We start from the raw sequence: 18524 nt of genomic DNA on the forward strand, positions 1-18524 counted from the left end.
GGAGGGCAGCAAACCAGTGTATTCTAGACACGTGGCCATAGGATGTAGGGCTGTCAAGTGATCCCCAAAAGATCATGTTTCTGGATTTACCCAACCGTTCCACGCGGCAAAACGGCTTCCTCGGGACCCTCTCTCTGTTATTTACACCCTCGTCTCTGCAGCTAAGCCCTTCCTTAAGCAGAAAAGAGCAGGGTCTCTCGTCCAGCACCCTTCTCCCCAGCCCAAGCCCCGTGCCCTCCGCTAACCCACCGTGCAAGTATCTTCATTCACCCTTTACCTTTGCCCCGAGGGTTTACAACTGCAATCTTCGGAATGCTGGGACAAAGCTTACTATGAGCATGGAAGCCTGTTTTCAATAGGGCGATTGCTAGAGGGACTCAACTGGCCTTTTCGCGCTGTGCCGCTCGCGGCAGGGCTCGGCGGGGCGGTGTCCGCAGCGGCTCCGCCCTTGGCCCGGGTCTCTTTCCCGCCCGGGAGCCCAGCGGCGCCCAGAGCGGCGAGCGGGTGGCTCCGCATGCTCAGTAGCCGCGGCCAGCCGGGCTGCGGGGCGGCGTCGGCTGCGCGCCTACGGGCTGCAGTGGCGGCCGCCGCGGCACCCGGCAGGGCCAGCCAGTCCCCTCTTCCCCACTCCAGAGCCGCCGCCTGGGACAGGGCAGGGCGGGCCCGGAGCTCCTCCATGCTGCCAGCCGCGGGGCTGCGGAGCCGGCCGGGTGGCTCCTGCGATGGCGGCGGAAGAGGAGGCTGCGGCGGGAGGTGAGGTTGCCTGCGGCGAGGCGGCGGCCCCAGGTGGGCGCGTGGCGCCTGACGCGCTGAGGGCGTCCCCGCGACGCCAGGTCGGCCCCCTCTGCCCCGAGGGAAGCGCCTGCGCCTGTCCCCTCGGGCCCGGCATCGCCTACCGAGGGGCGCTGGGACAAGGCCGCCCCGTGGGGCACAGGTGCGGCGTGGCGCCCGGCGCGTCCTCCCGGGGAGCGGGACGTGGGGAGGGGAGCCGGGGTTGCTGCCGGCGCTCAGCACGCCGTGTCTTGGTCCCGGGCCGGGCGCATTGGCGAAAGGCAGCCAGAGGGGGACCCTGCACCCGCGATGGGAGCGTCCGCTTCCACCCGCCGCCGGCCGCCTGCCTCGGCGTCGGCGTGGCATGCACTGCTGAGGGGACTTCCTACGTTTCTTTCTTTTGTGTAAACCAGTTGTCAGCAGCCGTGGACGGAGCTCGGGTCCTGCGAACCCCTCATCTCTGAGCTGAAAATGCTCGCGGCTTCCTAGCTTGAACCGCTGCCCCGCGGTGGAGCGCGCAGGCGGGCAGGTGCGCGTGGACGCGGGGCCACACTCCGGTACCGCAGCCCGCACCGCGACAGCCCCTCCGTAAGCGACAGGCGGCTCGTGTCTTTCACCACTGCAGCTTCTGGAAAGCCGTCAGTGGAGTTAGCTTGTTCGATTGTGTATTCCTGAGGTATTTTTGTGAATGGAGTTGGAAGTTTGCAGTGCTTTTTCCTTCTCGCTAGTATTTACTGGCAGTATTCTGTGGTTTCTTAAAACGGTGCTTTTGGGACCACGGCTCACAATTACGGAATGAATACAAAACAGCTGTTGTTGAAGACAAATGAGAAGCAGGAAAACAGAAATAACTAAAGGAAGACTGGCAGAGAAGTTCAGGGAAGCTGTTAATTCTCTCCTTTCCTTTTGGAATAAGGTGGTAGAGTTTCAGATTCTTCTCTGAAATAAGGCAATGAGAGGAGGTGGCTTTCGAAATTCTAATATAATTGTGGGAATTTACATCGTGGGGAGATTTCAGAAATTCCACCATTTGAATATTCCTTGTCTTAGGTAAACCCTTTGTTGAAAATAGAAGATGGCACGTGTGGTGTTAAGCTCTGACACCCCTTCTGCTCCGTCTCGTGACTGAGCTCTGCCCTTTACTGTCTGTGTCACCCAGGTTATTTGAAATCCCTTGGTCTGAGTTCCCCCATCCGTAAAATGGAGATAACTATGCAGTCTTGCCTTACAGGATTGTTAGGAGTAAATGAGATATGAATGCCAATAAAATGCTTAGCCCGATATTTAGGAAATAGTAAGTGCTTCATAAAACATTAGCTTAATGTAGTTACTAATTTACAATTACAATTTGCTTTGTGAAATTGGTGAGTCCTGTCTGGTCCATTAAGAAAGTGTTGTTCCACGTGAGTTAAAATTGGCCAAACTGAAAGAACGAACAGTGAAAATGCACCTACTAATTCAAAGAACGACTTTCCCCGGATAAGTCTTACGAACTTATGGCAAGCTTTTAGATAAAGTTTATTGCTATTTTTCTAACTATTTTAGATAAACAGTTTATTGCTCTTTGCATACCAAATGTAAAGTTGGGAATAATAAAAGTTAAATTTTCTTAGTTAAGGGTAGCAATGTTTCTGTGGGGGCTGGGAGAGCCCGCAGGTATGAGTACCTAAGATGTCCCAGACATTTCACAAGGGGTGCTTCTGTTAGTCTTACGGCAGCCTTGTGAGGTAGGTGGTATCTCCATTTCACAGATGAGAAAACTGAGGCTGGCTCACAGTTATACAGCCAGGACGCGACAGAACTAGAGTTAAAATCCATGGCTCTTGCCCATACTGCTTTCATTTCTTTCCCATCAGACTTGGTGTTGCTAATGAGCAAGTGTGCTCACTTCCAGACACCTGTTTATCTAAAGAGTAGTAAAAATAAAATTCTCAACGGAGAGCTCTGGGAGGAAAAAAATGTATTTATATTTTTACTATTTCTCCCTATTCCCAGAGGGAAAACAAAAACAGGCCTCTGGGCCAGTTGGTGGCCATCTACAAAACTAGCCCTAAGGTTTTTTTGTTTTTTTTTTTAAACAGTGTAAGCCAAACTGTGAATTTCCCCACCCCATCAGTTTTAGATGGTAAACACCGAAATTGAGCATGCTGCCAGGTGACTGAGTGTCCTCCCAATAAATGATTCCAGAATCCTTGGAGTTAGGAGAAGGGCGGTCTTGGGGAGCAGCACATTTCCAAGACTGACTGCCAGAGATGGTCTGAGGTCGAGGCCTTTGTGGGGCAGCTTTCTCGCCTTCCGTTTTCTTACCGGCTCGTGTTTTCACCTGTGATATTGTACGATCCAACTCTTTAACGTGTAGTTCTGCAATTACAGTGGTTTAAATTCATTTTGTGAGTCAGAAATCAAAAGTCATGTCCAAGTCAACTTTGCATAAGCTCCTGTTCCTGGCATGGATCCTTGGGCAAAATTTCAGCCAGAAATGCATTACTCAAGATAAACCAGGATGGGCTAATTACTTTTCACATATTTAAGGGGGAGGAAAATAGAGAAGGAAAGAGAGAAAGAGTGAGAGAGGAGGAGGGAGAAGAAGGAAAGAGGGGAGGTGTGAAGTAAAGAGAGGAGGAGAGGGGAAAGGAGGAAAAGGAGGAAGGAGAGAGTGAAGGAAAGAGATGGGGAGGAGGGGAGGGACTGCCACTCCATCAAAGTTTTACTCCAGGAAAAACAAAAACTGTGTTTAAAATATGTAGGGAAACCAAAATATCAGTAGGATAATACAGTGATTTCAATTTACTTTGTCCTGGTGAAATGATTCCCTAGTTCTAAAAAGCATGATGTTCTGTGTGGTGAGCATTGAGGTAGCATCCTTTTGAAGTCTCCCTTTGTGTCATGTTCAGGAAATCATAAATCAGCAAATAACAATTCATTCTAGTAGCCCCAGTTTCAGTTGTCTCCTTTAATTGAAGACCTCCACTTCTCTGCAGTGACAACTGAGTTACTCGGGTGTTTGGGATCTGGGTCATTAGTCAGTATCATCATGGTCATAAGCATTATCAGGGGCCTCAGAGTGTGCCGTGTGCCCTACAGGAGGCAGGGGCACCTGATACATCTGCCTGTTTTGTGAGGCAGTGATTTCCTGCCCTGGTTTTTGCAAGTTTACTACCTGGAGTGGCTCCCCTGGTTCTCAGCATCCCAGCCCTCTGTAGCCCCTGCCTTGCCCAGTGCCTCGCCCCTTCCCAGTGGCAGGAGCCGGTGGGAACTAAGAGCCTTCAGTGTAAGCCCTTATTGGAGCTGGGACTGCAGGTGAGATATGTTCTCTGTAGTGGCGTGTAGGATTTCTAGATATTTACTGATAATTTATGCAATACTTAGCTATGAATGCCCTGCCCCACCTGTTTCCTTCTCTTACTGAGGTGCTGGCACCCTTTCTGGTCCCTGACATATACTATTTATATTGTATCACGCTAGGCTATAATATCCCATTTACCCACCAAATTTTTTAACTTTAAATATTTTTAAACCTGGCTGGGCGCGGTAGCTCACGCCTGTAATCCCAGCACTTTGGAAGGCTGTGGTGGGTGGATCCCCTGAGGTCTGGAGTTCAAGACCAGCCTGACCAACATGGTGAAACCCTGTCTCTACTAAAAAATACAAAAACTAGTCAGGCATTGGAGGCGCGTGCCTGTAATCCCAGCTACTCAGGAGGCTAAGGTGGGAGAATCACTTCAACCCAGGAGCAGAGGTTGTAGTGAGCCAAGATCGTGCCATTGCACTCCAGCCTGTGTGACAGAGTGAGACTGTCTCAAAAAAAAAAAAAATTTTTAAACTTAAAATATTCTTAAACTTCTTAAAATCAGTTCAGTTATACGATGTTAACATTCTCACCTGAAAATACTTAAATGGTTGGTATAATAGGAAATTTGACATTTATGTAGCTAAATTATTTGTATTTCATTTCTCTAGTCTTTAATCTGATGGTTTAAATCTCTAGATGGTATCAATTACAGAGAGATTAAAAACAAAGAAGTCTAAAGGAAAAGGAAATGTAAAGAGAATCATTCTTCCACTCTATGCTTTGCATTAAAGGATATTTAGAATTGAAGGTTAAGACTATTGTGATAAAACAATAATTTCCAAGACATTAAAAATGTTTTACTTACAACATTTCATACATTTTTAAGTAGATTAGAAATACACTTTATCATATTTTTCAAGCATATCACAGGGAAAGTAGAGAATCATCTACTCTCCTTCTTGACCAAAGTGCCTCCACCTTGGCCCCTCTGATATGTCCTATACTCAATTATGTGAAGGGACCTGCCTTTCCCTAACATAATGTACACTTTCCCACCGCCAGGCCTTTCCTCAGGCTGTTGGCTGTTCCTGGAATACCCCCGCCCTCCCTCTAGATGGGCCTGGAGAATCTTAACCAATCAAGCTCGAAGGCTGAGTGCAGATGTCACTTTTTTTTAATGTGTGGAGGAGAACTGGTGTAGGAAAATAGTATAAGCTTTGGAACTAGGCCATTGGGCTTGTGATTTCTGATTTCATTACTTGTCAGCTGTGTAAACTTGGTCAAATTTTAAAACTTCTCTGAGCCCCAATTTCCTTATCTGTAAAATAGGGGTAAAAATACCTAACTTGGAAGGTGGTTGTGGGAATTAAATGAGATAATGATTACAGACTGTTTAATGAACTCTGACCTTCAACAAATGATTTTCCCCTTTTCCTCATGCAACCTTCCCGGAACCTCCTCGTCACCCACATTGAAATTATTCTCCCCTCCTATTTTCACATTGCAGTTTTTTGTGTGTGTGTGCCTGTCATAACACTTGTGCCTGTTTGCCGCAAGTTATTTGGTTTCTTAGCTCCACACTTAAGTTGCACATTCCCAGGCGGCCAGAATTAGTTCTTACTCAGCTTTATAATCTCCAATTTCTTGCACCTATGAAGTGCTTAATAAAGGCTTGCAGATTTTGAATGAAGGATGGTTTGTTTAAGGTGTGGAAAGGATTAGTTCATTCTTAAAGAATCCATTAAATACACACTATTCACTAGGCAAACAGAGAAGCAGAAGTGGTTGAAGCAGGAGAAGGGGTTAAAGAGCTTACAAAATCTATTAGGTTAGGTGAGAAATGCAGCCAAAATATTTGTAATATAAGATAGGAACATGGTACAGTATATGGGCTAACTGTTAGGAGTTAGCCTCCTCCCCCACAGTTGGGGGAAATTATATCTAGTTCATGAAGGAAGGAACCACAGAAGGCTTTCAGAGAAAGGGCTAATTTTAGTATTGATGGAAAGATAACTCTTGGAGAAGCAGCAAAAAAAAAAAAAAAAAAAAGCGGGGCGGGGGATTTCTTCCAGGCAACAGAGTAGGCATGAAAATGGAAATCATAGGCCGGGCGCGGTGGCTCAAGCCTGTAATCCCAGCACTTTGGGAGGCCGAGACGGGCGGATCACGAGGTCAGGAGATCGAGACCATCCTGGCTAACACCGTGAAACCCCGTCTCTACTAAAAAATACAAAAAACTAGCCGGGCGAGGTGGCGGGCGCCTGTAGTCCCAGCTACTCGGGAGGCTGAGGCAGGAGAATGGCGTAAACCTGGGAGGCGGAGCTTGCAGTGAGCTGAGATCCGGCCACTGCACTCCAGCCTGGGCGACAGAGCGAGACTCCGTCTCAAAAAAAAAAAAAAAAAAAAGAAAATGGAAATCACCAGTGACATGCACAGAAGAACTGATGCCAGTGTCCTTTGGCTTCGGATAGGAAAACTGAAAAAGAAAGAATTGGCCCACCGAAAAGTTTCATCATTTTCTATTGGGCTTCCCCTCCGAGGTCTGCAATGAGGCGTGGACAGTGAACACAGGCAGCCTGTCTTACACGTAGGTGATTTTCCTACCCTACAAAAGGAAAGATACATGCATCTTCTTTTTGGTTCCTGGCAGGCAACAGAGCTTTTAAATCACCTTGAAAGGCAAATTATGGCATATTTCTGATCAGTAAGAAAGCCAGAAAGCTTACTGATTCCTGCTTCCTGCCAGATGGCTGTCTCTTAGCTCTTAGTCTTCACTCCAAGTTATCTGGGCCCCTTCTTTCTTTCATCCTCTTTTCTTTGCTGAAAAGGGAACTACTACTATCTTTTTTTTTTTTTTTTAACTTTTATTTTAAGTTCAAGGGTACATGTGCAGGTTTGTTATATAGGTAAACTCGTGTCATGGGGTTTGTTGTACAGGTTATTTCATCATCCAAGTATTAAGCCTAGTACCCATTAGTTATTTTTTCTGATCCTCTCCCTCCTCCAACCTTCCACCTTCCAATAGGCCTCAATGTGTGTTGGTTCCCGTTTGTCTATGTGTTCTCATCATTTAGCTCCCACTTTGAGAACATGTGATATTTGGTTTTCTAGTCCTGTGTTAGTTTGCTAAGGATAATGGCCTCCAGTTCCATCCATGTTCTGCAAAGGACATGAGCTCATTCTTTTTTATGGTTGCATAGTATTCCGTGGTGTATATTTACCACATTTTCTTTTTCTAGTCTACCATTTATGGGAACCTAGGTTGATTCCATGTCTTTGCTGTTGTGAATAGTGCTGCAATGAAATATGAATGCACTTTATAACAATTTATATTCCTTTGGATATATACACAGTAATTGGATTGCTGAGGTGAATAGTGGTTCTGTTTTTAGCTCATTGAGGAATTGCCACACTGCTTTCCACAGTGGTTTAACTAATTTACACTCCCACCAACAGTATATTAGCATTCCCTTTTCTTTGCAGTCTCACCAGTATATGTTACTTTTCGACTTTTTTAAAATTAATTAATTAATTAATTTATTTTTTTATTTTTTTGAGACGGAGTCACGCTCTGTCGCCCAGGCTGGAGTGCAGTGGCGCAATCTCGGCTCCCTGCAAGCTCCACCTCCTGGGTTCACGCCATTCTCCTGCCTCAGCCTCCCCAGCAGCTGGGACTATAGGTGCATGCCGCCATAATAGCCATTCTGACTGGTGTGAGGTGGTAATCTGATTGTGGTTTTGATTTGCACTTCTCTAATAATCAGTGATGTTGAGCTTTTTTTTCCCCATATGCTTGTTGGCCGCATGTATGTCTTCTTTTGAAAAGTGTCTGTTCGTGTCCTTTGCCCACGTTTTAATGAGTTGTTTGGTTTTTCCTTGTAAATTTAAGTTTCTGATAGATGCTGGATATTAGACCTTTGTCAGATGCATAATTTGCAAAAAGTTTTCTCCCATTCTGTAGGTTGTCTGTTCACTCTGTTGATAGTTTCCTTTGCTGTGCGGAAGCTCTTTGGTTAATTAGATTCCATTTGTCAATTTTTGCTTTTGGCACAATTGCTTTTGGTGTCTTGCATAATGAAATCTTTGCCTGTTCCTCTGTCCAGAATGGTATTTCCTAGGCTGTCTTTTGGGTTTTTATGGTTTTGGGTTTTACATTTAAGTCTTTAATCCATCTTGAGTTGGCTTTTGTATATGGCATAAGGAAGGGGTTCAGTTTCAGTCTTTTGCCTATGGCTAGCCAGTTATCCCAGCACCGTTTATTGAATAGGGAGTCCTTTCCCAGTTGCTTGTTTTTGGCAGCTTTGTCGAAGATCACATAGTTGTAGGTGTGTGGCCTTATTTCTGAGCTCTCTATTCTGTTCCATTAGTCTATATGTCTGTTTTTGTACCCCTCCCATGCTTTTTGGTTACTCTTGCTTTGTAATATAGTTTGAAGTTAGGCAATGGTGATACTCCCAGCTTTGTTCTTTTTGCTTAGGATTGCCTTGGCTATTCAGGGTTTTTTTTTGGTTCCATATGCATTTTAAAATAGTTTCTTCTGGTTCCGTGAAGAATGTCATTGGTAGTTTGGTAGGAATAGTACTGAAACTATAAACTGCTTTGGGTAGTATATAATCCATTTTAACAATATTGATTCTTCCTATCCACGAGCATGGAATGTTTTTCCATTTGTTTGTGTCATCTCTGTTTTGAGTAATGTTTTGTCATTCTCATTGTAGAGCTCTTTCCCCTCCCTGTTAACTGTATTCCTATGTATTTTATTCTTTTTGTGGTGATTATGAATGGGACCACATTCCTGATTTGGCTCTCAGCTTCACTGTTGTTTCTGTATAGGAATGATTTTTGCACATTGATTTTGTATCCTGAGACTTTGCTGAAATTATTTATCAGCTTAAGGTACTTTGGGCCCGAGACTATAGGGTTTTCTAGATATAGAATCATGTCATCTGCAAAAAGGGATAGTTTGACTTCCTTTCTTCTTACTTAGATGCCCTTTATTTCTTCCTCTTGACTGATTGCTCTGGCCAGCACTTCTAATACTTCGTCAAATAGGAGTAGTAAGAGAGGGCATCCTTGTCTTGTGCCAGTTTTCAAGGGGAATGCTTCCAGCTTTTGCTCATTCAGTATGACGGTATGATGTTGGCTGTGGGTTTGTTGTAGATGGCTCTTATTATTTTGAGGTATGTTCCCTTAATATCTATTTTGTTGAAGGTTTTTTAACATGAAAAGGTGTCGAATTTTATCAAAAACCTTTTCTGCATCTGTTGAGATAATCACATGGTTTTTGTCTCTAGTTCTGTTTATGCAATGAATCATATTTATTGATTTGCGTATGTTGAATCAGACCTGCTCCCCAGGGATAAAGCCTACTTGATCATGGTGAATAAGCTTTTTGACATGCTGCTGGATTTGGTTAAGGCAGCTACTTCTCTCTTAAATACATTTCACATTCTTCTGAAAAGCATAAGTACTATTTCATTTATTTCCACGACAGCCTGTTGGGAAGCAGGTATCTGCAGTTTCCACATTTATTCAGCATAATGACCTGTGTTGTTCTACCATCCCCATCACTCTGTGTCCTTGATATGGGTATGTGCTCCAGGCATGCTCACAGAAAAGAACCTGCATCACCTACAGACTTTTCCTATGCAGTTCCATGGGACAAAGCCAAAGACCCTCAGCCTTGACTTCCAAACACTTAATGAAGGTTTTTAAACAATAAGAAATCCAGTGCCCTGCATCAGAACATACTCCTAACATGAAAAGAGCACTCGTGGAAACAGCTAAGTATAGTGACATCAGGAGATGTTTTGTTTGTTTGTTTTTAATTTTTTTTTTTTTAATTTTTGAGAGAGAATCTCACTCTGTCGCCCAGGCCAAAGTGCAGTGGTGTGATCTCGGCTCATTGCAACCTCCACCTCCTGGGTTCAAGCAATTCTCATGCCTCAACCTCCTGAATATCTGGAACCACAGGTGTGCACCACCACAGCCAGCTAATTTTGTTTTTTTTTTAGTAGAGATGTGGTTTCATCATGATGGTCAGGCTGGTCTCAAACTCCTAGCCTCAAGCGATCTGCCCACCTTGGCCTTCCACAGTGCTGGGATTACAGGCATGAGCCACTGCACCCAGCCAGTTGTTCTTATTTCAATTCAGTTACAGTGCAGAGGATCTCTGGCTTAGAAGTTACTTGTAAACAAACTCTCTCTCTCTATCAAAATACATAATCTCTTTTTCTTAGAACAGAGAATATAGGGAGAATATGTTATTGTGCCAATAGAGTACTTAAGCTATAAGTGCGTTTTATAGAAATGCAGATTTTAAGAGGAATAGATCAGTATACATCTGATCTGTAGATTGAATCTATACCATCCATACAGTAGATGCGATTGAAATTGATTACTTGACAGAGTGTGTTATCAATAGATGTTAAAAGGAATAGAAGATTATCAAGATTAACAGTTGTTTTATTAAAGATCTAGAGAAAAGTTTTGATGAAACAATGAGCACCGTATCCAGCTCTATCTTCTTTCCTTGAACACGTACCAGCTCCCTGGTTGGAGAATTAAATTTCCTCTGTGAGTTTACATGGCACCCAAAGATAGGCTGTGCTTACACTACCATGGAAACAAACAATATTGTATTGTAGGTAGGCCATCTCTTCTATAACACGTCACCCAGGCAACCACTCTGACCTAGAAAAGAGAGACTAAATCCAGTTTTCCATGTATCATGGTGCTAGTGGCTTCTTTAGGACAGTTCTCCTTTTCTTTAGTTTTCAACTTGAAATGCTAGCACTTTTGGCTTATCACTTCCTTTCAACAATAATCATAGCTACCTCTGGGGTATGTAGTCATAAGAAAAACAGCCTGACCTTAGAGGGATGTTCAATTCATACCTCAAAGTTTAGAAGGCATCCGGGGCAAATTATTTAGCAAAAGGTTTAGAAATAATTTTCTTTAGCTATTTCTCTAGGAAGCACATGGAAGCAACTTTAGGTTATGATCATCATTGTTCGTAAGGCATGTTATGCCTAGATCGTATTAAAGCCATAAGTGTCACTGTGGGTTTTATTGCTTTTAAAATCTATATTGTGTTTAACCATTGCACTTAACATCTGTATTGTATTTGTAAAACTTTAACATTTGCTTGTTGCAGTGTCCCGCTTCTTTTTAAAAAAGGCTCTTTCCTTTTTTCTAGAATAATCGCCATTCAGTGAAAAGATACACATATTTATGAACACTGATGTATTTTTTCCCCAAAGTTAAACGGAAGGTGTCTCATCTTGTTGCTACTTGAGTTGTCAGGAATCATGTATCTTTTATAGGCTTTGTGTAGAATTTGGCATATCCGCCCGACTAGTGTGAATCATGATAATGGCCTACATTGTGTCTCCTATTTGCTCATAACCTGCAGGAATTATATTTTGTTGAGCTGTATTTTCCAGCATGTAACAATGATCTCAGTGTAGACCATCCAAATCTAAATACGTTTTTGTGCCTTTGGAAAAACCTGCTGATGTTGAAAATGTTAAACCCTGCATTCTTCTTTTGTATCAGTCAGGCCTAGAACAAGTTAGGGGACTTTTCTGTGTTGATATGGAACTGAAATTCTGATGAACTGTGGTTTCTTGCTTTTGCCCATCCCTGGATTAGGTATAATGCCTATGAAATGCTGGCCTTTTCTGGAATGGTCATAGTCAGGGAAGCATTCTTCAGTGCTTATATCACTCTGATTACGTTCTGCATCACAAATGAGTACTTTCCCTTGACTCCAGTTTCCTTATAGTCATCATGAGTGTTTCTCCTCCCTCTTTGCCCTGTTTCAAAAGCTCATCTTCTATAATTCTCTCTTTGGTTCTGTTAAATAGTTAAAATTCTTAATCTTTATTGAGTATTTACTATGTGCTAGGTGTTCTAAATGTTTTGCATGGCGTAATTCATTAGATCGCCAGCAACTTATGAGGTAAGTACTATTGTTAATCCGTGTTTCAGAGGAGGAAACAGAGGCATAGAGAATTTAAGTACATTGCCTAACATTAAGGTGGCAGAACTAGGGCTTGAACCCAGGCAGAGTGGCCTTCAGAGCTTGTAACCTTGCCCTAGGTTGCATTCCTTTAGTGTCTGCAAGGCGTTTGGATATGGTTCCATTTCTGTGGAGTGCTGATGTCTAAAACTGATCTTCCGGGAGGGAGTGTGGAACACTGGCCTACTTTGAGAGCATCTGAGGTCTTTCACCTAATAATTGTGTGACGTTTGCCGTGTTTATTAGTCAGGGTTCAACCAAAGGAGCAGAACCAATAGGATATATATATTAAGAGATTAATTGCAAGGGATTGGTTTATGCAACTGTGGGGCTGGCTAGGCAAGACTGAAACCCACGGAGCAGGTTGTCAGTAAGGCAGGCTGAACTCCAGCACAGGCGGACGCTGCTGTTCACAGGTGGAGTTTCTTTTTCCTTAAGGAAGACTCCGCTCTGCTTTTAAGACCGTTCAACTGATTAAATGAGGCCTACACAGATTATCTAGGATAGTCTCCCTCACTTGAGATAAACTGATCATGGGCTTTGATCACATCTACAAAATACGTTCACAGCAACGCCTAGACAAGTGTTTGACAGAATAACTGAGGACTGTAGTGTAGTCAAGATGACATAGCGAAGTTGCCTTATTTCTCTGAGCCTTGGTTTTTCTCACATGCTAAAGGGGGATAGTAAACGCCATAGGCCTGTGAGGATTGTATAAAATATGTAAAGCATATGGTGCCTGGCATGTCAGGATTCAGTAAAAGATGATATTATTTGTGGCAGTGGTGGGGATATCAGCAGCTGCAGCTGTGGTCCTGCCTACAGTAGTGACGTGGTCCTCATTTTCATCACTCTCTTGGTCATTGCTGTTCATGGCAGTGGATGGCTTCCTAACTAGTATTTCTGCCTCAAACTCTTTTAATCCATCCCCATTTTTTTCTCAAGGCTATCATGAAAGGCTTAAAGTGTAGCACACTACTCTCCAGCTTTGAAAAATGTCTTGTTGAAATCCAGGTACACTGTGTTTATAGATTTCCTCAACTGGTGAACACTTCAACTGCTTCCCCTCCCAAAAATGCTGCCTGCTCACTTGCTAAAAGGTAGTGCTGGGGAGGGCAGTGGCATCAAAATTCATTCTAAGTGTCTTTCGTTCCTTTTCAGTTTCTGCAGTAATTGAGGATGGGACATGCATGAGAACTGTTTTAAGTTCTGTTGTTTTTTTTTTTCTTTTATTTAAACTGAGATGTAAAGCACAGCTGAGCGTATTATTTCACCACTCTGAACCTAAGTTTTCTCAGCTTTAAGATGAGTAAATTGGGCAAGATACTTTTTTTAATTGTTTATTTTATTGAGACAGGGTTCACTCTGTTGCCCAGGCTGGAGTGCAGTGGTATGATCACGGTTCACTGCAGCCTCCATGCCTTGGGCTCAAGTGATTCTCCTGCATCATCCTCTGCCTCTGGAGTAGCTGTTATCACAGATGCATGCCACCCTGCCCAGCTAATTTTTGTATTTTTTTTTTTTTTTTTTTTTTTGTAGAAACGGGATTTTATCATGTTGCCCAGGTGGGTCTCCAACTCCTGGGCTCAAGCTATCTGCCCATGTGGGCTTTCCAAAAGTGCTGGGATTACAGGCATGAGCCACCACACCTGGCTGATAATTTGTTTCCTTCTTTTTTTCCCTTCTATTAATCTTGTATTGCAAAGTGAGAAAACCAGATATGTTTCTAGGATTTTCTCCAAAATGTTTTTTAGTAATTTTTATCTTTAAGAGCAAGACTAGTTTATTTTTCCATATTGAACCAAATATCTAAAAGGGAGTACTTAATTATAGTTGAATCAAATAATAGATTAAAAAATTAGTGAAAAATACCTTCCACTTTTGTATTCCTTCAGATAAGAGACAATGTGTGAACAAATGAATGAACTTGGAAACCATTTTAGTCTATTGGACTTGGTAACTGTTTTGGTCCTTATTCTGAACTGCTTGTGCAAATCCAACTCATACTAATCTTCCTGCCATGTTTCTGATCTTTCCGTCTTATGAACTTTGATTTACCTGCCTGCTTATTGCCACTTCATCTTATCTCCTGAATGTGATGATTAAACCTGTTTTTGAGGCGGAGTCTCACTCGGTCTCCCAGGCTGGAGTACAGTGGCACGATCTCAGCTCACTGCAACCTCTGCCTCCCAGGTTCAAGCAATTCTCCTGTGTCAGCCTCCTGAGTAGCTGGAATTACAGGTGCACACGTCATCACCCCGGCTAATTTTTGTGTTTTTAGTAGAGATGGGGTTTCACCATGTTGGCTAGGCTGGTCTGGAACTCCTGACCTCAGGTGATCCACCCACCTTGGCCTCCCAAAGTCCTTGGATTATAGGTGTGAGCCAAAGGTTTTCAAAGTGTTACTCCCACCCTTTGCCATGATTCTCACCTTTCCTATGTGGCTGTGGTCCACCAATGCTGGAGAAGGCGTTCTGTTCCCGTAGTCTACTGTCAGACTGTGGCTCCCAGTTGATGTCACAGTTTTTGAAAATATACTTTCAGACTCTTAAAATTCAAGACTATAGGTGAATAGTTGCGATGGTTTGGATGTTTGTCCCCTCCAAACCTCATGTCGAAGTTTGATCTCCGGTGTAGGAGGTGGGGCCTAATGGGAGGTATTTGGGTCATGGGATGGATCCTTCATGAATAGGTTAACGTCCTCCCTTGAGAGTAAATGAGTTCTCACTCTGTTTAATTATTTGTTAAAGCTGGTTGTTAAAAAGAGCCTGGTGCACCCTGCCCTCTTGCGTTCTCTCTCCCCATGTGATCTCTGCACACTCTGGCTCCCCTTTACCTTCCACCTTGAGTGGATGCAGCCTGAGGCCCTCACCAGAAGCAGATGTCCCATCTTGAACTTTCCCACTATTAGAATCAGGAGCCAAATAAACCCTTTTTCTTGATAAATTACCTAGTCTCAGGTATTCTGTTACAGCAACACTAAGTGGACTGAGTAGCTTAGTACAGTAGTCAAGTACGAGATAAACCCAACATCTTTGGCATTGAATGTCACACAGGGAAGTGATACGGCTATTTTATGTACATCAAAACTTCAAGATTATGCGCTGCATTTTCTTCACTAATATGCATAAATGATACTATTTCTCAATAATTTTGGCCTTCTCCTGCATTTGCCCATACCACCAGAGGCATTCAGAGCCTTTGATTAATACCTGGTAGAACTCCAGGATACACAGGAGGATGTGTTAGATTTTTGAGTTCCATGAAGGATCAGTCTCTTTTGTCACCGTCATATCTCCAGCCCTCGGCTCAGCATCTTGTTCACAGTAGGTGCTTGAGGAATATTTACTAATTGATCTGCAGGACATTATAGGACCACAGCGGACAAGTACCACTCACCAGGTGGCCATCCATTTAGGAGAATAGGCTAGCTTTTTTTTTTTTTTTTAATTATATCCTTTCAATCAGGTTGTACTGCAAACTGGAAAACTGGTTTGAATATATTCTAAGGTTAAAACATAAACATCATTTTTCTGATGTTCACACCCATGCAGTTGGTTTGTGTTTTATCCTGAGTGCCATGCCCTTAGGATCAGCTAGGAAGAACCAACCTTAGTATGTACTGTGCAAGAGATCCAGGGCACCTGCTGATTTTAAGGCCATCTTTAGTACACAGTCCAGTATGAGCAATACAAGCAAATCCACATCTTACCTTAAACATGCTCTAAAATATATATGCATGAGCCACCACACCCAGCCTCCTTTTTTTTTTTTTTTTTTTTTTTGAGACAGGGTCTTGCTCTGTCACTCAGGCTGGAGTGCAGTGGCATGAACCTGGCTCACTTCAGCCTCATCCTCCTATGCTCAAGGGATCCTCCTGCCTCAGCCTGCCAAGTAGCTGGGACTACAGGTGTGTGCCACCACACCCAGCTAACTATTTGTTTTTTGTAGAGATGGAGTCTCACTATGTTGCCCAGAATGGTCTCAAACTCCTGGGCTCAAGCAATCCTCCTGCCCTGGCCTCCCAAAGTGCTTGGATTACAGGCATGAGCCCCTGGCACCTGGCCTTATTTTTCTGAATTAAAAAAGTAATATGTGTTAGTTATAGAAAAGGAAAAGGTAAATTGAGAAAAATAGAAATGGCTTAACCATGTCTTTTATTTTCTGTATTCTGATGCTTTGATATCTGGGATTTGCTGACTTTGGAGGGACTGTCCCTCCTGGGATTAGTCAATACCTAGAGATAGTAAACAATTTGCCCTTGAATGCACTTTTCAAATATAAACCAGTCCAGAGCCCACTACCCAACCATCTCTTTTATTGAGCTTATACAGTCTCGGCTACTATCCACCTAACCTAATCACCCCAGGGCCAGATACCAGATCCCTGCATAGGGACAGCCCCTGTTCCCCAGAGTCTGCTGAAATTATTCAAAGTAGCCAATTCCAAGCTTGCTTAGCCTGCCTCACCTGTTCCTTCAGAAACCAGAATCAAGACTCTTGCCCTCAGTTCTCTCTGTTCCTCTGACTGACCCAGTGCTTCCCCTGTGGCACCTTCAGTGTTGTGGCATGCCCATTCCATGTGGGAACGGCGAGTAACAGTCTGTCTTTTCAGTGGCAATAAATGTCTCCTGATTGATTGACCCTACTTTATCTCAAATTTCTACTAATACATTATATTGTAAAACTAAAGTGAACAAGATACCGTACAAAATTTAATATTTTTAGAGCATTTGCTATTTCGTAAGTAATTTGAAAACATCGTATTTAAAGACAGCAGAGGACTCCATCAGATAATTGCACCCTAATTTTTTAGCCGTTCCCTTGTTAAAGCTGTTAGATTTGTTTTCAGGTTTATGCTGCTGAAGTATTTTTATTAATTTCTTTGTACAAAAGTCTTTATGTATATCTTTAGTAATTTTAGGATAAGTTCAAAGAAATCGAATTGCTAAATCGAAGAACAGCATGTGTTTGTGCCCCTTGATGTAATTTTTCAAATTGCCTTCTGGAAACATTATATACGATGAGCATCCCTAATCTGAAAATCCAAAATCTGAAGTGCCAGAAAATCCTCAACTTTTTGAGTACTGGCATGACACCACAAGTGGAAAATTCCACACCTGACCTCATGTGACAGGTTGTGGTTAAAATGAAGTCAACGTCAATAAACGGCGTCGAAGGAACATAACCTCAAAATAATAAGAGCCATCTATGACAGACCCGCAGCCAACATCATACTGAATAGGCAAAACCTGGAAGCATTCACCCTGAGAACTGGAACAAGGCAAGGATGCCCACTCTCACCACTCCTGTTCAACATAGTCCTGGGAGTTGTAGCCACAGCAGTCAGGCAAGAGAAAGAAATAAAAGGCATCCAAATAGTAAATAGGAAAATAAGTCAAATTATCTCTCTCGGTGACAATATGATTGTCTATATGGAAAACCCTAAAGATTCTGCTAAAAGGCTCCTAAGCTGATAAATAACTTCAGTAAAGTTTCAGAATACAAAATAATTGTAAAAAAGTCAGTAGCATTTTCATACTGCTAAGCTGAGCACCAAATCAAGAGTGCAATCTCATTCACAATAGCCATTAATACCTAGGAATACAACTAACCAGGGAGGTGAAACATCTATACAAAGAGAATTACAAAACACTGCTCAAAGAAATCAGAGATGACACAAACAAATGGAAAAACATTCCATGCTCATGGATAGGAAGAATCGATACTGTTAAAATGGCCATACTGCCCAAGGTGGTTTACAGATTCAGTGCTATTTCTATCAAGCTACCAATGTTATTTTTCACAGAATTAGAAAAAAACTATCCCAAAATTAATATGGAACCAAAAAACCCGAACAGTCAGAGCAATCCTAAGCAAAAAGAACAAAGCCAGAAACATCACACTACCCGACTTCAAACTATACAAGGCAACAGTAACCAAAACAGCATGAGACTGGTACAAAAGCAGACATAGACCAATGGAACAGGTTAGAGAACCCAGAAGTAAAGCTGTACACCTATAACCATCTGATCTTCGACAAAGCTGACAATTACAAACAGTGGGGAAAGGAGTCCATATTCAATAAACTGTGCTAGGATAACTGGCTGGCTATATGCAGAACATTGAAAGTGGACCACTTCCTTTCACCAGATACAAAAATCAACTCATGGTGCATTAAAGACTTAAATGTAAAACCTAAAACTATAAAAAAAAAAGCCTAGAAGAAAACCTAGAAAATACCATTCTGGATGTAGGCCTTGGCAAAGATTTCATAATGTAGTTTCCAAACGCAATTGCAACAAAAACAAAAATACATAAGTGGGACCTAATTAAACTAAAGAGTTTCTACACAGCAAAAGGAAGTATTAAAAGAATAAACAGCCTACAGAATGGGAGAAAATATTTGAAAATGTTGCATCCAAAGAAGGTCAAATAT

The 18524-nt window shown here is 42.7% G+C and overlaps 1 protein-coding gene across 16 annotated transcripts in view; it reads left to right on the forward strand.

The window, feature by feature from the left end:
- Positions 1-490: 490 nt before the first annotated feature.
- BMAL2 (basic helix-loop-helix ARNT like 2) overlaps positions 491-18524 on the forward strand; it is a 75871-nt gene continuing 57837 nt past the window's right edge. For 8 of the 16 annotated variants that reach the window (XM_045364901.3, XM_074006462.1, XM_045364899.3 and 5 more), the window contains exon 1: positions 491-786. In XM_045364901.3, coding sequence (XP_045220836.2) covers positions 723-786 — 64 coding nt within the window. In that variant the 5' untranslated portion in view covers positions 491-722. Of the gene's footprint in view, positions 935-18524 lie in introns of all 16 variants that reach the window. The other 8 variants (XM_074006464.1, XM_015430550.4, XM_074006460.1 and 5 more) reach the window with 2 other exon arrangements.

Source organism: Macaca fascicularis, chromosome 11 (genome assembly GCF_037993035.2).
Source record: "Macaca fascicularis isolate 582-1 chromosome 11, T2T-MFA8v1.1".
Classification (NCBI taxonomy): domain Eukaryota; kingdom Metazoa; phylum Chordata; class Mammalia; order Primates; family Cercopithecidae; genus Macaca; species Macaca fascicularis.